This window comes from Oncorhynchus gorbuscha, linkage group LG15, assembly GCF_021184085.1.
Source record: "Oncorhynchus gorbuscha isolate QuinsamMale2020 ecotype Even-year linkage group LG15, OgorEven_v1.0, whole genome shotgun sequence".
NCBI lineage: Eukaryota > Metazoa > Chordata > Actinopteri > Salmoniformes > Salmonidae > Oncorhynchus > Oncorhynchus gorbuscha.
In genome coordinates this window covers 68,644,973-68,670,926 of record NC_060187.1, presented here as the reverse complement: position 1 = coordinate 68,670,926, position 25,954 = coordinate 68,644,973, and the positions used below count along the sequence as shown (strand labels likewise).

Genomic DNA, 25,954 nt, shown 5'->3' with positions numbered 1-25,954 from the left:
ACACACACACACACACACACACACACACACACACACACACACACACACACACACACACACACACACACACACACACACACACACACACACACACACACACACACACACACACACACACACACTTACTCATGCAGAGCGTATTCTCAGACCTTTTTAATGTTGTCATGAATATGCATCCGAATATAATTATTTTCTCTCTGTAGGAAGTTCCACTAATTAACCTCTCTCTCTCAGACCCCCCACAGGTGACCATCGTGGGCTATGATAATAACTGGTACATGGGTCGGACCAACGTGGCTCTGACCTGTCAGGCTACTGCCAACCCCATTCCTACCACCATCACATGGAAAACGTGAGTGTCTGTCCGTGTCTTTGTCAGTCTGTATCCTGGTCTCTTTCTCTCCTTCTTTAATTATCACTATATCCACAGGTCACTATAAACCACATATAGTATTATGATAATAATGATGAACTCGACAGCCACTGGCCTCTTACCTTGATTATGGAGAAATGGTATAACTTTCCATAGTGGAGTTTAACCCCAGTAGAAACAATAAGCCAACAAAAACAATTCAGTTTTTCTATGTATGAAAAGGTCAGTTGGAAGTAGGGAGATCTGGGCCAGGTTCCAGTACTTATGTTTTCCACCCTCTCCTCCTCTCCTCTTCCCCCAGTATGTCCGGTCAGATGCCAGACACAGTGCAGGTAAAAGAAAACGTGCTGACCGTGCTGAAGGTGGATGAGCAGGCCAACACAACCTTCGTCTGCGAGGTCAAGAACCGCCTGGGCACCGGCAAGGACCAGGTCACTGTTATGGTCCGAGGTGAGTCCACACACACCTGAAATGACTGTAATCATACACATTTGCGTGCTATGCTACAAACACACCTGGACACACACCTGAAAACACACTTACTACACATGCAGGCATACTGGGACACACACACACACACACACACACACACACACACACACACACACACACACACACACACACACACACACACACACACACACACACACACACACACACACACACACACACACACACACACACACACAGAGGGTGTGGTGATGCTTGCCTGTAGTCAGGGAGAGCAGCATGCTCTGTCACTGGGGTTAGTGGTTGGGGGGCAGTTTACTGGGCCTCTATTCCTCCGTTTGGGTTTTCAATCTATCCATCCTCTACCCTTTGAAACTTTATCACCCATCCCTCCTTGTTTGCATGCAATCCTCTCCTTCTGTTCATACCTATGGATCCTAGCTGTGATGTTTGAGCTCTACTCGTCTGTTCATCTACTGGTAGAATGGATTGAATCATCATCAGAGACAGTTTCAGGTCTCCACACACTGGCAGGATTTATTTGAGGGTATGGTTTGCGTAGGACTGGACTGAAACTCAACTTTGCTGTCTCCTTGTTGTGTACTGTGACTAGACAACCACTACACCACTTGAAAAATATGTTAAAATAAATATCACTCCGTCCATCTATCCCCTCCAAGTTCCTTCTTGATCCATGCAGGACAAATGGATAAAAAAAAGGGCAATTCACAAGTGAATGTTTTAAAAGCCACCACTCCTCTACCTCCTCTTCTCTCCGTCCCTCACCTCCCCCGCTTCATTCCTCACCTTCCCATGGTACTAATGTGTTCTCTCTGATGAGCCACTAGCATCTCTGGAACATAACGGACGTTTTACAGGGCTGGGTATGGGTACAGGGCTGGGTATGGGTACAGGGCTGGGTACGGGTACATGGCTGGGTATGGGTATAGGTACATGGCTGGGTACGGGTACAGGGCTGGGTACGGGTACATGGCTGGGTACAGGTATGGGTATGGGTACAAGGCAGGTGGCTGGGGGGAGGGAGTAGGGGAGCAAAAGGGGTGATTGAATGATGGAGAGAGTGAGAAGGGAAGGGTTGGTAGAGGGTAGAGAGAGTGGCTGCTTTTAGAATAAGGAGGGAGGTGAGAGGGGAACAGGATGCTGATGGCATTTAAAACCCCTGTGGGAATCTATGGCACTGCTTCTTCTCTACCACTATCACCCCCTCCATTTTCTCTCTCTGATTAGTGTGTGTGCGCTAGCGAGCAGGCTGACAGTGCTGTGAGTGTGTAGTCTCTCTCTATCCTCTCTGAGCGGATCAGTCGGCCTCTGCTGCTTTAGCTCCTGGCTGCTTCTCCTTCTTAACTCCTTCTCTTCTGTCCTCCCTCCCTCTCTCTCCTCTGGTCCATCACCCCTAAATTCGTTCCCTCTTCCTCCCTCCCCATTCATCTACTCTCTCATGCTATAGGGAAAGGTGGATGCCTAGTCAGTTGTACAACTGAATGCATTCAACTGAAATGTGACTTCCGCATTTAACCCACCCCTTCTGAATCAGAGAGGTGCGGAGGTCTACCTTAATCCATGTCATCGGCCCCTGGGAACAGTGGGTTAACTGCCTTGCTCAGGGGCAGAACGACAGATTTTTACCATGTCAGCTCTACTCCCCTCCCTTGTCCTGTCATCTCCCTCCTCTCTTCTTTTCTCCTGTCATTCCCCCTCAGTGAGTAAGACAGTAAAAAGGGGGTTGAATGAACTGGCCCACACAGAGAAAGACTGAGACGGAGAGAGAGGTAGTGTGAATACAGATGGAGTGCTAATGCAGTGGAGATGTGTCCAACCAGGGCTGAGAGGGGCCGTGGCTGTGAATTGTCCAGTGTCTGGACCAGACTAGAGCAGGCTCCTGTCCTACTGCTGCTCCTGTCCTGACCCCAGCTGTGTGACAACTAACGCAGAGATCCCTGCACAGGGCTACGAGCTGACCTGGCACCTGTCTCCTTTGTCTGTCTGTGTCCCTGCCCCTGGTCCGGTCCTCTATAACTGGCCTCTATCAGGCTCCTACAGCACTGTACTGATCTGTGCTCAGTGGAGAGACATGTCGTTAGCCCTCTCTGAGACCCCCCCTCTCTCTCAAATACCAGCCCACAGCACTGAGGCAGTCTCCATTTCCCTCTCACCTGTCTCTCTAATTCTTCCTCTCTCCACTCCCCCCCCACCCTCTCTCATCCCATTCTCTCTCTCATCTTCCTTCCTTTCTCTCATACTGCTCTCTCATCCCCCTTACCCTATCTCTCTCTCATCCTGCTGAGCTCGTCTCTCCTTCTCTTAAATACCTGCTCTCTTAATCACTGCTTAGCTCCCTGACCCTGCACTGGAACCTGCTCTGCCGCAGTTAGCTAACCCACTTTCTGCCATCACCACTGTCTCCAGAGCTGGTCTCTCCAATATTCCCATGCACTGGTGTCACATCAAAATCCTTCCCCACCCGTTCAGACAAACCTTTTTTCCTTTCTGTTTCCGCTGCAATGGTATCCCGTCAAAATCAGCCCCTCTTAATGAGTATCCCTTCCTGTTTCCTAAAATCAGCCAGCCTCTTAATGAGTTAACCTGCATCCTTCCTGTTTCCCCTATTCCCCTGCAATGGTATCCCGTCAAAATCAGCCCCTCTTAATGAGTTAACCTGCATCCTTCCTGTTTCCCCTATTCCCCTGCAATGGTATCCCGTCAAAATCAGCCCCTCTTAATGAGTTAACCTGCATCCTTCCTGTTTCCCCTATTCCCCTGTAGTGGCCCCTCTTAATGAGTTAACCTGCATCTTCCTTTTCATTCCTCATTTCCTCCAGGTCTGTCTCTGGCTGTGCGTACAGAGAAGAGCAACAGATCTAATGTAGTCTGTTCCTCTCCAGCCTCCAGGCCTGACGGCCTTCTGCCATCCCTCCACCCATCAGTAAGACATTAATCAATGGTCTGATCCAGACCATTCAATAAGTCACATTCAGTACTGCTGCTAACTCACAATCTCTCTCTCTCTCTCTGTGAAGAAACCAACCAATCAGTCTTCTCCCATGAGGTGATGTAATATATACCCATGCACCACTGAGTGGTGTGTGTGTGTGTGCGTTGGGGGGCTGCTGCATGTCTTTAGGAGGCGGGCGGCAGCAGGCTTTATTTCCGCCCCATCTCTCTCATTACTTGCGGTTACTTGGAGCTTATGGTCGTGCATGATGCGATCTATAAAAAGCATCATTTTCCTCAGCCAGTGGTTTTTGTGCTTGAGCGATGCATAGTGTACTTTCTGGGGTTGTTTCTTTCTTTTTGACCGGACAGCCCTGGGCGCCAACGAGCTCTGGGGGCCCATGCGCCTGTCTGACATAGATAGTTGTGACAGTAACCCTCTAAAAAGTCATTAAGAATCTTTTTAATGTACTAGGAAGCTAAGCATTTGTTTCTTGGCCTTCAAGAATGTGACTGACCAAAGTGCCTCGGGCCTTGGGAAATAAATGAACTGATTGAAAGTGGAAGGGGATATCGGTGAACAAATGCTGTTGTCAAGGCTACGACGGTGCCAGTGCAGTGAGTGGCGCTTACTCAGGAGTTAAAAAACGTTTGTCGGATCGAGAGCCTAATGCTTCTTAAGTAGGTCTTTATGAGTTTTAGTTTAGAAAACGATTTCTCCACAGAAGCGACAGTTACAGGGATGGTTATAAACAACTTGATTTGCAGTAGCAAGATGAGGGGAACTGGGCAGAAGGGAGTAGTGTTGCAGAACTGCTAGATTTGAAGCATCTTTATTTGAGCCTCTCATTCTCCTTAATTGCCAGACTCAACAGGTTACGTAAAGAGATGACCTGAATAGGAAGCTCTGGGAACAGGTCGTCTGGATACTGGACAGACAATACATTGGCAGACGCAAACAAATGTATCTTGAGCGGACAAAAGTCCTTGAGGGCTCAAACAAAAAAGGTGTGTTGTGTGATTTTCTTCATACTGGTGAACCGACGTTTAAGTTGTGTGGTTCCAATATTAACAGTCCCTTATCTCTGGTATATCTTTCTATGCACCATTCAAGACTAAGTTTAAATTGTGTGCGGCGCAATGGACATATAATGCACAATGTCTGGATTGTCAATACTCAGTATAGAAAACAGTGGGGTCTGCAACCTGGACCTACAGGCCGTGGTGAGAACGTTTGCACACAAAAATGCAAGCCGACGCAGCCGCATACTGTAGCTACTACAGGACTCTACATAGAAAAAATGAGATTGGCATTAATAAACTGGTTTTACACAAAACAACTTTCTATCCAAGCTGGGAGAGAGTGCGAGGAATGGCTCATGTCGTGCAGGTTCAGGTAGGATATACAGGACAGTTGTATATCAAATGAATACATCAATTGGTTGCTGATTAGTCTGCTGTTGTATTGAAAATGTATTTTACCGTATGCAATGTTTGAATTGCCAACTTTTAATTACCGAACAAGTAATTACATTCTTGTTGCCAGACAGCAGTCTAAATGGACGCCCTACGACAACGTGTATAGCATCGTGAAATGTTAGGTTTAACATGAGAAAATGACGACCAAATATAGGCCTTCAATAAATAATAATATAGGCCTTCCATTAAGTAAAGCTATAGGCTTTCTGTGGTGCCAACTTTCCATTTCTGTCAATGGAAAGGTTGAGCTATCTGTGGGGGATGGGGGGTGCGGGCGCTGCTCGTGTACAAGTGAGCAGTGTGTGGAGAGAGTGAGGGCTGAGGGGGGTGGTGTGTGGGACGAGAGGGAGGGAGGAAAGGAAGGTGTAGTAGATGAAGAATGGGAGAGATGGCTGAGAAGAGAGGTAGAGTGGTAGGAAATAACTATCAATCTCACCAGTCGATGTGTCTGGAGTCATGAGCCTTGCAATATGACCAAACTGAGGGAAAGCACACACCGTCCGGGGCTTATTCAACGGAGCTCAATTGGGTGTTCAGTAGCTAGGAGAGAGCGGGCAGACGGACTGTCCTGTTCTACATTCTGGTAGCTTGAAGCAGGAGTTGTCATTCTGCTGTCTCGCTCTGTCAGTCACCACCACCCCTCATCCTCTTCTCCTTCATCCCTGGCTGCATCCCTCCCTCCATTTATCATCCTCCTGCATGGACTCCAGAGGTCTTTTTGTTTTTGTTTAGTCGTTCTGCTATTTTGTGGGTGAGGGGCTGAGACTAAAGAGAACCTGCACACTGCCCTCACACTGTTTAGGAGGAGACGTCATTGGCATGTTTCCTTGATGTTGGAGAGACCTTGTTGAAATGTTGCTCTGACATTATTAGGGCGTTTGTGAGGGAATGGGGACGAGCAGCTCAGAGGGAGAGTAGGACATTCCAGTGACGTTCAACACTGCTGTTAGAGCCTCAGCACACACACTCCAACATGCAAAAACACATCACGCGGAATACAGTGCAGACTGCTGACATCATCCAACCCCTCTTCTTGTCTTCTCTTTGTTTCCCCCTTCTTCCCCTCTCCATCTACTTTCTATCTCAATCTGTCTCATCCTCTTCTCTCTCTCCTCTCCTTCCCTCCCTCCCCTCCTACAGAACCCTCTGTGGTCCCCTCCAACGCAGGCGTGGTGGCAGGTGCTGTGATTGGCTTCCTTCTGGCCCTTCTCCTTGTTGCCGCCCTTATTGCCGTCCTGGTCACCCGAAGCCGCCGGCAACAGCAGGGTTACCGCGGCAACCCAAACCACAGCTCCTACGACATAAAGTTGCGCGTCTTCGGTGGCGGCAAGAAGGGGAGCAAGAACGGGACGGGTGCTGGCGCCGGGGGCAACGGGGCGGACGGCAACAACAGCCCCATCTACGTCTACAAGGAGGGCTCCGCCCATGATGGCCTGACTGAAAAGGCCAATCACCACGTGCCGCTACACCTGGGGAGGCATGGTGAAGGGGTTGCCACGGCGCAGGACATCCTGCTGAGCGGCGAGCTGGACGAGGCAGAGCGGAGAAAGTTTGACCAACTGGAGGATGACGAGGAGAGTTACGACCACTTTGGAAGGGCGGGCCCATCCTGCAGCTCCGCCCAACACATGACCAGGACGGAATCATGGGTGGTTACCTTGACGACGACATGGAGTCTCAGCGCGACGGGTCGGTCATCTCACGGACTGCCGTGTACGTGTAGAGAGAACGGGCAGAGGAAGAGGAGGAGGAGGAAGGGAAAGCAGGATGAAGAAGGAAAGGATGAATGAAAATGTCCTCCTTCTAGAGGAGTCGGTGGTGTTGAGTTCTCCTCTGGATCATTTGAAATATATTAACGACGACCAACAATGCAGCCCATGGAGGGAGCAAGATGAAGTGGCTGAGGGAGGGAATGTACAGAAACAAGATGGAGGACTGGTGTATTGATAATACAAATCTTTTTCTCTGGTCTCAATATGAAAAGTGGATCACTTGGGATCTATCTACCAAAACAAATGAAAGAAATCCTGAAACTATCTTCCTCACTTTGCTGCTCTGTCTGTTGTGTTCCTCCTTTCCTTAGCTTAGGGACCTTGGAGATTGAAACCTCCAGAGAGACACATTGCGGTAGGGACTTGTGGGTAAAATGGCATCTCCATGCACCTGTTCCCACGTTAGAAACTCCTCACTAAAATATTCATTCTTATCTCCACTAAACGCACAGTAGCAATGTAAGGGGTGTCATGATGATACCTGCTCCCTGCTATTCTCGTCTCTCTCCTGTGGGACAACGTTTGTTCCGGCCACAGTAGCCTTGTTTCTGCTGTATGTGACAGTACTGGGGAAGGGGAAGGTTGACAGAGGAAGTGGTCGATGTAGTTGTGGTTCAGTAGAATGTCAGACTCTCTCTCGTGTCTGTATGTTGCAGTAGGCCTCCTCATTCTCTCTGCTATTGTGCCATCAACTGGAAGTATGTGCAGAATTTAGTTTGGGACATTCTGAAATGATAAACAACTTACTGAAGGAGGTAGGTCATCTAGATGAAGAGTGCATGAAATGGGAATTGATAGAGGGAACTGTACAGCTGTTCTCATCTCTGGTGAGACTGGGAGAGAGGGGTTAGGATGAATTGATAGAGGGAACTGTACAGCTGTTCTCTGGAGAGACTGGGAGAGAGGGGTTAGGATGAATTGATAGAGGGAACTGTACAGCTGTTCTCTGGAGAGACTGGGAGAGAGGGGTTAGGATGAATTGATAGAGGGAACTGTACAGCTGTTCTCATCTCTGGTGAGACTGGGAGAGAGGGGTTAGGATGAATTGATATAGGGAACTGTACAGCTGTTCTCATCTCTGAGACTGGGAGAACTGTACAGCTGTTCTCATCTCTGGTGAGACTGGGAGAGAGGGGTTAGGATGAATTGATAGAGGGAACTGTACAGCTGTTCTCTTGAGAGACTGGGAGAGAGGGGTTAGGATGAATTGATAGAGGGAGAAAAAGGAAAGGCTCTGAAACAGCAGGGCTGTTCTCACTCTCCTCTTTTTGATCCCTCTCTTCTTGTGGTGTTCCTGACACAAAGAGTTTGATTGCTAATGAGCCATGAAGTCACCGCTCAGCTTAGCCCACACGCCCACCAAATGACCACCGCTTGGATGTTATGACGTGGGCATTTTCTCTCTCCCCGTTTCTCTCCTCCCCCAGTTTCTCCATCACCTCTCTCTACCCTGTGTGTGTGGGTGATTAACACAGGGATACAGGGAGAGGTAGGGAGGCATGAAATACCCACTGTCTGTACCCCCTTCCTCCTGCCAGACCTGACTCGGAAAGCCATGGTGGAGTCATGCCCTGCTCACTGTACATCTCAGCTTTCATAGGTTGATTAGTCAGGTTATATAGAAATCCAAATACATGATGGCATATTTGCATCTAGCCAATTAAGATACAAATGAAGTCAAATGAATTGATTGATTCTGTGCATACACAGGGGGGTGAATGACCTGTTATAGGACCTACATTGACTAGCAGAGGTCTGGGTATAATCCTTCATGATTCAGACCGGAGCCTGATAGTTTAGTGACTAAATTGTCTTTCTAACAAGACAGTCGAGGGCTGTTCAAGCCAATATCACCATGTACAACTATTATACATCACTAGAGGCAAACAGACGACCACTGGACGGCTATGACCAGCTGTCTTCCTGAAGAGCCTTACTTTCCTACCCTCAATAGCCCAGATCTGAATCCCCTCTGAATCAGCCCCTTCACAAATCCTATCTCATGACTCCCCTGTGATTCATCGTGTTTCCTGGTTAATCAGTGGGGTTTCCTTGGCTGCCCTGACCAGGCGAGGTGCCTGATTGGCCCATTTAAGCCTGGGTCTGTTTATGCGTCACGGCCAGCCAGAGGTCATGGGGTCACAGAGAAACGCACACATACACTTTGGTGAGAGAGCAACGTGTAGTAGTGTTCCAGGATGACGTTAACTGTTGTGGTGGAGGTTGACCGCTGTGGGTGGAGAGACCGGAACGGAGAGGGGGGAGACTGGGAGGAAGGGATAGATACTGGACCCACTGCGACTCGCCTAACCATCAGCACTTGATAACACTATAGCCTAAGTCTGTCAGTGCTCAGTATAGGCCAAAACTCTGGCTTACATAAACATTATAGATACAGTACACATGCAGGGAGCAGGACTCTACAGTGCAGCCGTTTTACCTCATATGCGCCTAAGTATTTTGCTTTGCGACAATTTTAGAATTCTAGCTTTATTACCTCAAATATTTTTCACTGTGCTCCTACATTTCTTTGTGTGCGCCTACATGTTTCAACTTAGCCACACACGTGCTCCTAGAAAAGGTCAGCGTAGAGGCCTGTAGTGAACTACTTATAATGACCACTAACAAACACGTATCTCCAGTCTGCACTTGTATGTAACACCAAAACAGGATATGCCCACTAGTTATATTTGTATGAAGGTGATCAAGTGTGTCTTTGGAGAAATATTGATAATGTCCTTCAGTTTGTGATGTGAAGAAGGAGGGAAGGGAGAAAGTTGTATGTATATTTTGGTGTGAGGTATCTGTATAGTATCTGTATAGTATCTGTATACTATATATGTACGGATCTTTATTTTTCTTGTCGAACTCCTGTGAAAAAAATGTGGATATTGATCAGAGTGTAAATAACTGCTGTATAGTCAATGGTGTCATGTGGAACTCACTTCCTGATTTGGCCAAGGTCAAAGTTCAGTCAGCCAATAATACTGTACTCCGAATGTAACTGCTTGAATAGACAACCCTTCAATGAAACGGTATAGGATGCACATCTTCAGTTATTAAATACTTGTGAATCTAGTTCATCTCAAGGACAATAGTTGAAATACATGTAAACATTTTAGTTTTTCAGCCAAGATGATAACTGAAATAACTGGATTGGCAGGTTCACTAAACTCAATCAACATACTTAAGATACCTGCCCCTTCACACATACTATTTATCAGATAGACTAGCTCCTACATAGGCAGTGATGTGTGTGGTTTCTGAGTCAGCGCTGTGTGTGGTTTCTGAGTCAGCGCTGTGTGTGGTTTCTGAGTCAGCGCTGTGTGTGGTTTCTGAGTCAGCGCTGTGTGTGTGGCACAGAGGCTTTGGGACATCTGTCAGTGCCACGGTGTGTAACCCGAATGTCCATTTCTTGCCCCCTCTGTCTCTTAGCATTGGGAGTTAGAGGAGACATTACTTTACACTGTCCCCTGCAGCCTGATCTCTATATCTCTATCTCTCACACACACACACACACACACACACACACACACACACACACACACACACACACACACACACACACACACACACACACACACACACACACACACACACACACACACACACACACACACACACACACACACACACACACACACACACACACACACACACACACACACACACACACACACACACACACACACACACACACACACACACACACACACACACACACACACACACACACACACACACACACACACACACACACACAGAGAGAGAGAACTAGTAGGAAAGACACTTCCCCAAACGTACACAAACACTTAGTGGTTTGAACTCTGTCAGAACATTCACAGACCCCTCTGTTCTCCAGAGACTGGGAGAGAGCCACACACACACTCCTCTTGCCCACTGTCAGGGATTTAAGTAACATGTGTTCTGAGAACACTTTCTGAGAATCATCTGTACTGTTACTCTCTCTCTGAGGGCTGTGTTTTTAAAGCTTTCATAAAATAAATACCCAATTGGCCAATCTTTTACAAAAAAAATTTTTTTTAAGTAAATGCTTTCTGGGAGTCTACTTCTCTTGACCTCTGCTTGTACTGCCTGGCACAAAGGTTTTAAAATAAAAATGCTTTTAGAGAGTTGACGTAATGTTCCTGTCCTGGAGTTAACACAGCTTGTTAGTAGGTTGTTGTTAATCCACATTGTCCTCCTCTGGCTCTAAACACTGATGACTAATCCAAGCCTTAACTTCCTTCTCGTCTTAATCGCTCCCCCCTGACATGTACATAGTATAAATATATAAATACAGTATCTAGTGGAAAGGAAAATAAAGAATGACTAATTTATGGTGTCACGTGTTCTATTTCTCAGCACCAAGCATGAAGGATTTCTTCTCTTCTGTATCAATGCTTATTTGACAAGTCATTATCTTTTTATTATCTCTTATTGCAGTGCTTTAACATTTCTGCTTTATTTCTCCACTGCTTTTCTGTGACCTACTCCGCCACAACAGGCTTAATGTGCTTTTACCCTGCACCATTTTGTACAGTGCAGTCAACCATCTTACCACAAAATGTGCTTTTTATTCACCGCTCTCTGAACTCGGTTTCTTTAAGAAACATTAAGAATCTGTCACTATTTGTCATGTCTTTCTATTTTGTTTTGTTTTTTGTATTTGGTTGCAATTAAAGTTTTCTTGATTTTTGAAACGATGACCTTGTTGCTGTGTATTATGTACATAGAAGGAATATAAATAGTAATTGAATGTAGGTATCTGGGTATATTTATTAGCAATGTCCTCTGTTAGCTAGTGTAACATGTTAGCACACCCTGGAGGGTGCGGAGTCTTGCTGTTTGTCTCGTTTCGGTTGTGATAAAACTGTTCATTGTCAAGAGTGCTGATAACATACAGTATCTAGGCTATGGGAATCAACATGAGAAGGGTAGCGAGGGAGAGGTGACGCGTGTTAGCTCACGTTTCACTCACACACCCAAGCCCCTCCCCCTGTTTGTTTGATTTGCATATGTCATCTGGTTGACTAAGGTGAACCCGCTGCCGTGGTAACGGGTAGTTTGGACAGAGTGGGAGCGTCAAGGAAACGTACAGATACCGTGTGTGATGGCTTAGGAATGTGGTGTTGCTTTGGTATTACCACATAGAGGGAGGGTTTGTTATCAGTTGGGGAATGTGCATGCTGGCTGAAACTAAGTAATTCGACCAGCTCTCAAGGGCTGCGTTCTTTGAACCCTCTGACTCAACCAGACTGGTTTGGTAAAGAAAGTGGGAGGAGACGCGTGCTTTCATGTGCCCATAATTTTATCACTGTAAAACCATGTGACCTTCACTCCCCACAGTCAAGGTGCAGAGATGAAGTGGAAATGGATTCATTGTGTGAAGGTTTTGAATGTTTTTCTGCCCTGTAGTCTCAGCTCGAACCAATTTGGTTCTTTAGGTCCGTATCTTCCCTGTGTCTCGATGCTTTGACACAGGTCTGTGTGTGTGTCGTCTGTGGGGTTTTTCCGTCGACGCTCAAACTATTTATACAGAGTCCAGACAGCCATCTGGCTCCACTAATTGCTTTTGAGGCTGGCAAAATGAAAAGGCGGCTCGCTCACTCTCGCTCACTCTCACTCTCGCTCACTCTCGCTCACTCTCGCGCTCTCTCGCTCACTCTCGCGCTCTCTCGCTCTCTTCTCTGGGCTCCTGGCTGAATGCTGAAGACTTCCTTTCACAACAGAGCGGAAATGGTGGCATCACTTAAAACGCCCGAGAGGAGTACAAGCACACTGTGTTGCGCCCGGCACAAATATTTGAACGTCCCTCTAGTTTAAGAGCAGTGACCCCTTAAACCAAAACCTGGCTGTTCAACCAGAAACCACAACCTAGATTTGAAGCCAAACTGACACTGCGGGGCCAAGCTCTGTGTTGTCCAATCCCTGTTCTAACATAGTGCTGTACCAGTCCAGTGCCAATCCGCTGTGGTTGTATTGTAGTGATGCCTGGGGCACTGTCATGGTGGCCCTGTTCTGGCTCCCTGTGACGGGAGGATGAGGCAGACATTGTTTTTGTGTGTCTGTCGGACTCGGTTAGGAATAATGGCGTGTGTTTCTGTGTTTGTTCACGGCAGCGTGTACTATAACGGCATGTTTGTGTTTAGACACCAGCAAAGTGGGGCAGTTTGTTTCCGTGTCTGGTATGATGGCCTGAGGGGGGTGCCGTGTGTGTGGTGGTATTCGACTGAGGAGACGTGTGTGTGTGTGTGTGTGTGTGGACATCTGAGTGGGTATTCGTATGTATGCATGTATGCCTGTTGACTCTGCAGCATTCAAAGTATATACTGTCCATGGCTTGTCTGAGCTACTGTCCAGTCCATACAGTAGTGTCTAGATGAACACACAGCCTTAACACACACTTAAACCTGTTCTAGTCTGCAGATGGATGGATAGAACCTAGCCTACTGCCACCTGTCTCCGTTTAACCTCTCACCCTTAGGCTCCAGGCCTGACTCAACAATCCCAGAGTGTGATAGCCTGCTGATGAATGGATCACAGTACGATGTATTGATGGGCTGACCCATGAGGACATCTCTTCAATGACCTAAATGAGTAGCCAGCCTGGTTCTGACCTTTTTTAACGTGAATGGAAACTCCTTTTGGCCTCATCACATGCTTTGTGTAGATTCTGTTTGACTTTCTCCAATCCAGAGCCACAGATTTATAGTGTATTCATAGTTTTAAAAACAATTGCAGTTTATTTGAATTATATTTATTTTTGATCAAATCCTGTATATGAGCCGGGTGCTGCACACCAATGACAATATTTGACATCTTACAGAGCACGTTTTCCATGTGCTGTATTTGATCTTCTACTCCCTGCTGTTTGCATGGCTTCTCCTGGTCTAGCCTGGGTACCTGACTGTCTGCATTCCACACTATTACTCTGTTGTTGTGTCAATGTCACGTACACTAAAGCAGAACACACTGGAACTCTTGAGATTACTGAGACTACTCTTTAGCATAACAGGAAATGGTATTGTTAACTTTTTATCAGGAAGTCAGGGTTTTATTAAGCTACATTTTGTGCGCACACACTCTCTCTCACACACACTCAACCCCTGACCTTGTGTGGGGGGGTGCCCCTGTGTCCCCTAGTGTCCCAAGGAGATTACGCTTCCTCTCCTGATGCTGACCGGGCTTGAGCTGACGGCAGGCAAGGGATTGTGGGTAGCAGGGCTCCCAGGGGTGGTGCATGGTTGGCCCACTGCCACCAGAGCAGAGGGGGTATCTGACTGGGTTGGGGTGGGAGTAGAGGGGGGGGGGTAGATGGATAATGTAGATCCAGTTGAATGCACCTTCCACATGACAGAGCGTGTTTGGGATGAGGACTGTGGAGGAGAAGTGGGGGGTTGTTGTAGGGTGATGGGTTTCAGTATAGTGTAGTGGAGGTGATGAAGGGTGTTTGGGAGGAGGACTGTGGAGGAGAAGTGGGGGGTAGTTGTAGGGTGATGGGTTTCAGTATAGTGTAGTGGAGGTGATGAAGGGTGTTTGGGAGGAGGACTGTGGAGGAGAAGTGGGGGGTAGTTGTAGGGTGATGGGTTTCAGTATAGTGTAGGGGGAGGTAATGAAGGGTGTTTGGGATGAGGACTGTGGAGGAGAAGTGGGGGGGGGGTAGTTGTAGGGTGATGGGTTTCAGTATAGTGTAGGGGAGGTGATGGAGGGTGTTTGGAAGGAGGACTGTGGAGGAGAAGTGGGGGGTAGTTGTAGGGTGATGGGTTTCAGTATAGTGTAGGGGAGGTGATGAAGGGTGTTTGGGATGAGGACTGTGGAGGAGAAGTGGGGGGGTTTGTAGGGTGATGGGTTTCAGTATAGTGTAGGGAGGTGATGGAGGGTGTTTGGGATGAGGACTGTGGAGGAGAAGTGGGGGTAGTTGTAGGGTGATGGGTTTCAGTATAGTGTAGTGGAGGTGATTAAGGGTGTTTGGGTGGGAGGAGAAGTGGGGGTTGTAGGGTGATGGGTTTCAGTATAGTGTAGTGGAGGTGATTAAGGGTGTTTGGGAGGAGGACTGTGGTGTTTGGGATGGGTTTCAGTATAGTGTACTGGAGGTGATGAAGGGTGTTTAGGACGAGAAGTGGGGGGTTGTAGGGGATGGGTTTCAGTCTAGTGTAGGGGAGGTGATGAAGGGCTGTTTAGGACGAGAAGTGGGGGTAGTTGTAGAGGGATGGGTTTCAGTCTAGTGTAGGTTTAGGAGTGGGTTGATTTGGGCTGAGGAGAGGAACGGGGGGGTTGTTGTAGTTGGATGGTTTTCAGTGTAGGTTTAGGAGTGGGTTGATTTGGGCTGAGGAGAGGAACGGGGGTGGTTGTTGTAGTTGGATGGTTTTCAGTGTAGGTTTAGGAGTGGGTTGATTTGGGCTGAGGAGAGGAACGGGGGTGGTTGTTGTAGAGGGATGGGTTTCAGTGTAGTGTAGGTTTAGGAGTGGGTTGATTTGGGATGAGGAGAGGAACGGGGGGAGTAGGATTAGAAGAGTGGGGGCATGGGGTTAGTGCAGCTGTGTTAGTTTAGATTCTGTGAGATCTGTGTGTGTGTGTGTGTGTGTGTTCTCTCTGTATGTCCCACTCAGTGGTGCAGTGACCTCAACCACCACCTGCAAAAACAGACTGCAGCCGCAGATGAAAGAGGTGTGTGTGTGTGTGTGTGTGTGTGTGTGTGTGTGTGTGTGTGTGTGTGTGTGTGTGTGTGTGTGTGTGTGTGTGTGTGTGTGTGTGTGTGTGTGTGTGTGTGTGTGTGTGTGCACGTCAAGCTCCCATGTACCTGGAACTAAACCTCTCCCTGAAGCACACAGAATAACAAAATTGACCATTTTACAGGGTTCTGGTTAGCTGGCAGCACTGACCTACAGTCTGTCTGAGTCAGATCTCTATCCATATAAGAATGGTTACTCCTGCTCCGCTCTTAAGAATAGATGCGTGTGTGTTTGGCTCTGGGCGCTCTGCAGATCAGATGCACTGGTTGCTTAATTCACCGTCTCAACAGGCTCTCAATCGTGCTCACACACACACACACACACACACACACACACACACACACACACACACACACACACACACACACACACACACACACACACACACACACACACACACACACACACACACACACACACACACACACACACACACACACACACACACACACACACACACACACACACACACACACACCGATCAAGAGAAGAGCAGAAACAGAAACACTGGCTCTAGGTTGGTCAGGATAAGTCGTATGACATTTTTATTGGACTGTCAGGTCTAGAGTGAATCAACTGGTCAGAGTGCGTCTTTGTGACTGTACACACGGGATAGAGATTATGTCTCTTCTCTCTGAGGCAGTCCAGAGTGATTTGTTCAGTGACTGTGGTCTCGTCTCTCTCTCTCTGTAGGAGTGAAGTCTATTTCAGTCCTTTGTCTGACATCAAATAGAGTCAGGTTGCGGGAAGTACTGTGACAACTTCACACAGCTATGTCTGTGTGTGAGGCAACTTCTCTTAACACTTCTACACACACTCTGTATTATCTCTTCTATTCATCCTTCTCTCCATCTATCTCTCTGCTCACTCACCTCTTCTATTCATCCTTCTCTCCATCTATCTCTCTGCTCACTCACCTATTCATCTCTCTCCATCTATCTCTCTGCTCACTCACCTCTTCTATTCATCCTTCTCTCCATCTATCTCTCTGCTCACTCACCTCTTCTATTCATCCTTCTCTCCATCTATCTCTGCTGCTCACTCACCTCTTCTATTCATCATCCTTCTCTCCATCCATCTATCTCTCTGCTCACTCACCTCTTCTATTCATCCTTCTCTCCATCTATCTCTCTGCTCACTCACCTCTTCTATTCATCCTTCTCTCCATCTATCTCTCTTCTCATCCTTCTCTCCATCTCACCTCTTCTATTCATCCTTCTCTCCATCTATCTCTCTGCTCACTCTCTGTCACTCTCTTTCTATTCATCCTTCTCTCCATCTATCTCTCTGCTCACTCTCACCTCTTCTATTCATCCTTCTCTCCATCTATCTCTCTGCTCACTCTCACCTCTTCTATTCATCCTTCTCTCCATCTCTCTCTGCTCACTCTCACCTCTTCTATTCATCCTTCTCTCCATCTATCTCTCTGCTCACTCACCTCTTCTATTCATCCTTCTCTCCATCTATCTCTCTGCTCACTCTTCTACCCTCTTCTATTCATCCTTCTCCTCTCATCTATCTCTCTGCTCACTCTCACCTCTTCTATTCATCCTTCTCTCCATCTCTCTCTGTCATCTTCTTCATCCTTCTCCCATCTATCTCTCTGCTCACTCTCACCTCTCTATTCATCCTTCTCTCCATCTATCTCTCTGTCACTCTCATCTCATCCTTCTCTCCATCTATCTCTCTGCTCACTCTCACATCCTTCTTCCATCTATCTCTCTGCTCACTCTCTTCTTCTATTCATCCTTCTCTCCATCTATCTCTCTGTCACTCTCACCTCTTCTATTCATCCTTCTCTCCATCTATCTCTCTGCTCACTCTCTTCTATTCCCTTCTCTCCATCTATCTCTCTGCTCATCCTTCTATTCATCCTTCTCTCCATCTATCTCTCTGCTCACTCTTCTATTCATCCTTCTCCATCTATCATCCTTTCTATTCATCCTTCTCTCCATCTATCTCTTCTGTCACTCTCACCTCTTCTATTCATCCTTCTCTCCATCTATCTCTCTGCTCACTCACCTCTTCTATTCATCCTTCTCTCCATCTATCTCTCTGCTCACTCTCACCTCTTCTATTCATCCTTCTCTCCATCTATCTCTGCTCACTCACCTCTTCTATTCATCCTTCTCTCCATCTATCTCTCTGCTCACTCACTCTTCTATTCATCTTCTCTCCATTCATCCTTCTCTCCATCTATCTTCATCCTTCTGCTATCTCTCTGCTCACTCACCTCTTCTATTCATCCTTCTCTCCATCTATCTCTCTGCTCACTCACCTCTTCTATTCATCCTCCATCTCTATCTCTCCATCTCTCTGCTCACTCACCTCTTCTATTCATCCTTCTCTCTCTATCTCTCTGCTCACTCACCTCTTCTATTCATCCTTCTCTCCATCTATCTCTCTGCTCACTCTCACCTCTTCTATTCATCCTTCTCTCCATCTATCTCTCTGTCACTCTCACCTCTATTCATCCTTCTCTCCATCTCTCTCTGCTCACTCTCACCTCTTCTATCATCCTTCTCTCCATCTATCTCTCTGTCACTCTCATTCATCCTCTTCTATTCATCCTTCTCTCCATCTATCTCTCTGCTCACTCACCTCTTCTATTCATCCTTCTCTCTCATCATCTATCTCTGTCACTCACCTCTTCTATTCATCCTTCTCTCCATCTATCTCTCTGCTCACTCTCACCTCTTCTATTCATCCTTCTCTCCATCTATCTCTCTGTCACTCTCACCTCTTCTATTCATCCTTCTCTCCATCTATCTCTCTGTCACTCTCACCTCTTCTATTCATCCTTCTCTCCATCTATCTCTCTGCTCACTCTTCTATTCATCCTCTTCTCTATCTCATCCTTCTCTCCATCTATCTCTCTGTCACTCTCACCTCTTCTATTCATCCTTCTCTCCATCTATCTCTCTGTCACTCTCACCTCTTCTATTCATCCTTCTCTCCATCTATCTCTCTGCTCACTCTCACCTCTTCTATTCATCCTTCTCTCCATCTATCTCTCTGTCACTCTCACCTCTTCTATTCATCCTTCTCTCCATCTATCTCTCTGTCACTCTCACCTCTTCTATTCATCCTTCTATCCATCTATCTCTCTGCTCACTCTCACCTCTTCTTTCATCCTTCTCTCCATTCATCCTTCTCTCCATCTATCTCTCTGTCATTCTCTCCATCTATCTCTCTGCTCACTCTTCTATTCATCCTTCTCTCCATCTATCTCTCTCTCTGTCACTCTCACCTCTTCTATTCATCCTTCTCTCCATCTATCTCTCTGTCACTCACCTCTTCTATTCATCCTTCTCTCCATCTATCTCTCTGCTCACCCTCACCTCTTCCATCTATTCTGTCCTCTCCTTCCTTTGACCTTTCTCTTCATCTGTCACTCTCACCTCTTCTATTCATCCTTCTCTCCATCTATCTCTCTCTGTCACTCTCACCTCTTCTATTCATCCTTCTCTCCATCTATCTCTCTGCTCACTCACCTCATTCATCCTTCTTCCATCTATTCTGTCCCTCCTTCTTTTGACCTTTCTCCCTCTGTCACTCTCACCTCTTCCATATTCTGTCCCTCCTTCCTTTGACCTTTCTCTCTCTGACTCTTTCTCCCTCTGTCACTCTCACCTCTTCTATTCTGTCCCTCCTTTCTATTCATCCTTCTCTCCATCTATCTACCTTTCTCCCTCTGTCACTCTCACCTCTTCTATTCTGTCCCTCCTTCTTTTGACCTTTCTCCCTCTGTCACTCCCTCACCTCTTCTATTCCTTCTCCATTTGATTCATCCTTCTCTCCCTCCTCTATCTCCCTCTGTCACTCTCACCTCTTCTATTCTGTCCCTCCTTCTTTTGACCTTTCTCCCTCTGTCACTCTCACCTCTTCTATTCTGTCCCTCCTTCTTTTGACCTTTCTCCCTCTGTCACTCTCACCTCTTCTATTCTGTCCCTCCTTCTTTTGACCTTTCTCCCTCTGTCACTCTCATAATAACGAAATGAGATGAATGGTGAGAATCTGACAGTCCACCCCGCTCCTTGTGTCACTGCTCACAGATAGTCTCTCTTCCTCCCCTTATATCGGTCTCCCAGTTTCTCTGATCTGGTTACCACAGGAGACTGACAACCCCCCAGTGTTACCTGCAGCCAATCAGATCACAATCTATTCTGTGAGGAAAGGAGTTCCTTCCCCTTATCACTTATTGTGCTTCTCTGTTGCAAGCCAGACGTTGTCTAGAGGGCAGAACAGACGGGAGCTGAAGGTATTGAACTGTGGGGTGTATCTACCTGTCTGCTGGGCCCTGCACATAAAACACTGCAGGGCCACAGTGACAGGTGCACAGTGACAGGGCCACAGTGACAGGGCCACAGTGACAGGTGCACAGTGACAGGGCCACAGTGACAGGTGCACAGTGACAGGGGCACAGTGACAGGGCCACAAATATGGTGCTGTGGGTCGGCTCCATGGAGAGGCATGATTCATGTCCATGTGCAGAGGAGTGTCTGACACGAGAGCAGTGTGTGTGACATACGAGAGAAATGAGCAGCCTGGGACCTTAGACACACACACACACACACACACACACACACACACACACACACACACACACACACACACACACACACACACACACACACACACACACACACACACACACACACACACACACACACACACACACACACACACACACACACACACACACACACACACACACACACACACACACACACACACACACACACACACACAGAGAGCAATATTAGAGCTCTCATCTTTTACCACCTATGGCTCCTTGGGCGTAGCAGCACTATATTGGTTTAGCTGTACTTTAGTGTGTGTCTGGTCTTTATGTAACTCTGTGGAGCTTTGTCACATTGTTATGTCTCTATTCTTGTTACTTTGTCACGGGCCTGTTACTTTGTCACAGAGTTGTTTTTCCTCCACCCAGTTGTTACTTTGTCAAAATGGAGTTGTTACTTTGTCACGGAGTTGTGTCTTTGTCACCAGAAATGGGCTTGTGTCAAACGTGTCATAAGGAGTTGTGTGTGATTTGTCACAGGCCATGTGATGTTGGAGCTGTTCCATTTCAGATCCGTTGTGTGTCTGGTCAGTCTAGTGTCTGTGTCTCTGTCATGAGTAGCCTATCACGTCTGTGGCCTGTTTTGTCAGGGAGTTGCGTGTGTCCTGTCAGGGAGTTGCGTGTGCTGTCCCAGGGTGTTGTAATATCTGTTTAGGGAGTTGCGTGTGTCTGTCAGGGAGTTGTTCCCTGTGTCTGTCAGGAGTTGTGCGTGTGTCTGTCAGGGAGTTGTGCGTGTGTCTGTCAGGGAGTTGTGGTGTGTCTGTCAGGGAGTTGTGCGTGTGTCTGTCAGGGGTTGTGCGTGTGTCTGTCAGGGATTGTGCGTGTGTCTGTCAGGGAGTTGTGCGTGTGTCTGTCAAGGGAGTTGTGCGTGTGTCTGTCAGGGAGTTGTGCGTGTGTCTGTCAGGGAGTTGTCCTTGTGTCTGTCAGGGAGTTGTGCGTGTGTCTGTCAGGGAGTTGTGCGTGTGTCTGTCAGGGAGTTGTGCGTGTGTCTGTCAGGGAGTTGACCGTTTCTGCAGGGAGTTGTGCGTCTGTCAGGGAGTTGTGCTGTGTCTGTCAGGGAGTTGTGCGTGTGTCTGTCAGGGAGTTGTGCGTGTGTCTGTCAGGGAGTTGTGCGTGTGTCTGTCAGGGAGTTGTGCGTTGTCTGTCAGGGAGTTGTGCGTGTGTCTGTCAGGGAGTTGTGCGTGTGTCTGTCACGGAGTTGTGCGTTTCTGTCAGGGAGTTGTGCTTGTCTGTCAGGGAGTTGTGTACTGTCACGGGGTTGTTACTTTGTCAGGGGTTGTGCGTGTGTCTGTCAGGGAGTTGTGCGTGTGTCTGTCAGGGAGTTGTGCGTGTGTCTGTCAGGGAGTTGTGCGTGTGTCTGTCAGGGAGTTGTGCGTGTGTCTGTCAGGGAGTTGTGCGTGTGTCTGTCAGGGAGTTGTGCGTGTGTCTGTCAGGGAGTTGTACGTGTGTCTGTCAGGGAGTTGTGCGTGTGTCTGTCAGGGAGTTGTGCGTGTGTCTGTCAGGGAGTTGTGCGTGTGTCTGTCAGGGGGTTGTGCGTGTGTCTGTCAGGGAGTTGTGCGTGTGTCTGTCAGGGAGTTGTGCGTGTGTCTGTCAGGGAGTTGTGCGTGTGTCTGTCAGGGAGTTGTGTGTGGGTTGATAGTACTGTGTTGAACTCTCTGCTGACATCATCTAATATCCAGAGACTAGTTTCACTGGGCTCTCTGCAACTTGAGGTGCTGTACAATAACCAGGCCTATAGCCTGTCTCTGAGGCTAAGTCTCCATGCCTGTCCCCTTTAGCTCTGACTGTCCTGTCCACCCTGTGTCCCCTGTCCCCTATTGCCCCGGTCTCCTTCCCTGACTCCCCCCTCCTCTCCCTATCCACCGTCTGTTCTCTCCCTCCTCACTCCATCCCTCCTGTCTATTTGTGGTGGTAATGTTTTTGTACAGTGATGACAACCAGGGTCATAGCTAGCCTGCCACCACGTCCAGCAGTGAAGCTGCGACACACACACACACACACACACACACACACACACACACACACACACACACACACACACACACACACACACACACACACACACACACACACACACACACACACACACACACACACACACACACACACTGGTGTTTGGTGACATTTTACAGCAAAATGATTCATCCATGTTGGCATCCAGCCTTATGAATAATATTAATGATCCGTACAGCAGAGGCATGTTACACACACACACACACACACACACACACACACACACACACACACACACACACACACACACACACACACACACACACACACACACACACACACACACACACACACACACACACGCTTCTACAGGCGGTGGGGAGAGCATGTCACAGCCAAGACATGTCACACACACACAGAATGCATTTACCCAAGTTACTGGTCATTAGAGATGTTCTTCCACTATATAATGGATAGACGGCTGTAGATCTGTAGTCCGATAGATGAATAATTGGACTCATTTAACCTTGTCTATCATGATGTATTCTGAAAGACTTTACCGCCCAGGGTTTTATTTCATTCATATTTCTAATCAGCCAGACATTTTGGAATTAATATTTCAGTCACCCTTTTCCTTCATGTCATGTTTGTCATTTATTATCATGTCTTGTCCCTGTGCTCCCCATTCTATTCGTTTCCCTCTGCTGGTCTTATTAGGTTCTTTCCCTCTTTCTATCCCTCTCTCTCCCCCTCCCTCTCTCACTCTCTCGCTCTCTCTTCTCTCTATCGTTCCGTTCCTGCTCCCAGCTGTTCCTATTCCCCTAATCATCATTTAGTCTTCCCACACCTGTTCCCGATCCTTTCCCCTGATTAGAGTCCCTATTTCTTCCTTTGTGTTCCGTTCCTGTCCTGTCGGTTCCTTGTTTAGAATTCACCGTGCTGTGATTGTGTATCGCCCTGTCCTGTCGTGTTTTTGCCTTCATCAGATGCTGCGTGTGAGCAGGTGTCTCTGTCAGCTACGGCCTGCGCCTACCCGGCGACCTGCAGTCTGTGGCCGCTTCTCCTGTTATTCCCTCTACAGACTAGAGGATTTCTGTTATTCCCTGTTTGGACATTTCCTGTTAAGGATTCAGGATTTGTCGTTTTCTGTTTGGACTTGAATAAACTCTGTTTCTGTTAAGTCGCTTTTGGGTCCTCTTTCACCTGCATGACAGAAGGAACCGACCAAGGAATGGACCCAGCGACTTCAGACGCTCGTTACACTGCCGTCGAGATCCAAGGAGCCATGCTCGGCAGACACGAGCAGGAATTGTCTGCTGCTCGCCATGCCGTGGAGAACCTGGCCGCTCAGGTTTCCGACCTCTCTGGACAGTTCCAGAGTCTACGTCTCGTGCCACCTGTTACTTCCTGGCCTGCCGAGCCTCCAGAACCTAGGGTTAATAACCCACCTTGCTACTCCGGGCAGCCCACTGAGTGCCGCTCCTTTCTCACGCAGTGTGAGATTGTGTTCTCTCTCCAACCCAACACATACTTTAGAGAGAGAGCTCGGGTGCTTACGTCATTTCACTCCTTACTGGCCGGGCTCGAGAATGGGGCACAGCTATCTGGGAGGCAAGGGCTGATTGCTCTAACAAGTTCCAGAACTTTAAAGAGGAGATGATTCGGGTTTTGACCGTTCAGTTTTTGGTGGGGAGGCTTCTAGGGCCCTGGCTTCCTTATGCCAAGGTGAACGGTCCATAACGGATTATTCTATTGAGTTTCGCACTCTTGCTGCCTCTAGTGAGTGGAACGAGCCGGCGCTGCTCGCTCGTTTTCTGGAGGGACTCCACGCAGTGGTTAAGGATGAGATTCTCTCCCGGGAGGTTCCTTCAGATGTGGACTCTTTGATTGCTCTCGCCATCCGCATAGAACGACGGGTAGATCTTCGTCACCGGGCTCGTGGAAGAGAGCTCGCATCAACGGTGTTTCCTGCTCCGCATCGCAACCATCTCCCTCCTCTGGCTTTGAGACTGAGCCCATGCAGCTGGGAGGGATTCGCATCTCGACTAAGGAGAGGGAACGGAGGATCACCAACCGCCTGTGCCTCTATTGCGGAGTTGCTGGACATTTTGTTAATTCATGTCCAGTAAAAGCCAGAGCTCATCTGTAAGCGGAGGGCTACAGGTGAGCGCAACTACTCAAGTCTCTCCATCAAAGTCCTGTACTACTTTGTCGGTCCATCTACGCTGGACCGGTTCGGGTGCTACATGTAGTGCCTTGATAGACTCTGGGGCTGAGGGTTGTTTCATGGACGAAGCATGGGTTCGGAAACATGACATTCCTTTCAGAGAGTTAGAGAAGCCTACGCCCATGTTCGCCTTAGATGGTAGTCATCTTCCCAGTATCAGATTTGAGACACTACCTTTAACCCTCACAGTATCTGGTAACCACAGTGAGACTATTTCTTTTTGATTTTCCGTTCACCGTTTACACCTGTTGTTTTGGGTCATCCCTGGCTAGTATGTCATAATCCTTCTATTAATTGGTCTAGTAATTCTATCCTATCCTGGAACGTTTCTTGTCATGTGAAGTGTTTAATGTCTGCCATCCCTCCCGTTTCTTCTGTCCCTACTTCTCAGGAGGAACCTGGCGATTTGACAGGAGTGCCGGAGGAATATCATGATCTGCGCACGGTCTTCAGTCGGTCCCGAGCCAACTCCCTTCCTCCTCACCGGTCGTATGATTGTAGTATTGATCTCCTTCCGGGGACCACTCCTCCTCGAGGTAGACTATACTCTCTGTCGGCTCCCGAACGTAAGGCTCTCGAGGATTATTTGTCTGTGTCTCTTGGGCCGTACCATAGTGCCTTCTTCCTCTCCGGCCGGGGCGGGGTTCTTTTGTTAAGAAGAAGGACGGTACTCTGCGCCCCTGCGTGGATTATCGAGGGGCTGAATGACATAACGGTTAAGAATCGTTATCCGCTTCCCCTTATGTCATCAGCCTTCGAGATTCTGCAGGGAGCCAGGTGCTTTACTAAGTTGGACCTTCGTAACGCTTACCATCTCGTGCGCATCAGAGAGGGGGACGAGTGGAAAACGGCGTTTAACACTCCGTTAGGGCATTTTGAGTACCGGGTTCTGCCGTTCGGTCTCGCCAATGCGCCAGCTGTTTTTCAGGCATTAGTTAATGATGTTCTGAGAGACATGCTGAACATCTTTGTTTTTGTCTATCTTGACGATATCCTGATTTTTTTTCTCCGTCACTCGAGATTCATGTTCAGCACGTTCGACGTGTTCTACAGCGCCTTTTAGAGAATTGTCTCTCGTAAAGGCTGAGAAGTGCTCTTTTCATGTCTCCTCCGTTACTTTTCTCGGTTCCGTTATTTCCGCTGAAGGCATTCAGATGGATTCCGCTAAGGTCCAAGCTGTCAGTGATTGGCCCGTTCCAAGGTCACGTGTCGAGTTGCAGCGCTTTTTAGGTTTCGCTAATTTCTATCGGCGTTTCATTCGTAATTTCGGTCAAGTTGCTGCCCTCTCACAGCTCTTACTTCTGTCAAGACGTGTTTTAAGTGGTCCGGTTCCGCCCAGGGAGCTTTTGATCTTCTAAAAGAACGTTTTACGTCCGCTCCTATCCTCGTTACTCCTGACGTCACTAGACAATTCATTGTCGAGGTTGACGC

The 25,954-nt window shown here is 47.8% G+C and overlaps 1 protein-coding gene across 1 annotated transcript in view; it reads left to right on the top strand.

Annotated features, from left to right (window-relative positions):
- The window catches only part of LOC123997875 (nectin-2-like), a 98,958-nt gene that overhangs the window by 49,282 nt on the left and 23,722 nt on the right, over window positions 1-25,954 (top strand). The window contains exons 5-6 of the mRNA XM_046302522.1: window positions 235-352; window positions 675-823. Coding sequence (XP_046158478.1) covers window positions 235-352; window positions 675-823 — 267 coding nt within the window. The remainder of the gene's footprint in view (window positions 1-234; window positions 353-674; window positions 824-25,954) is intronic.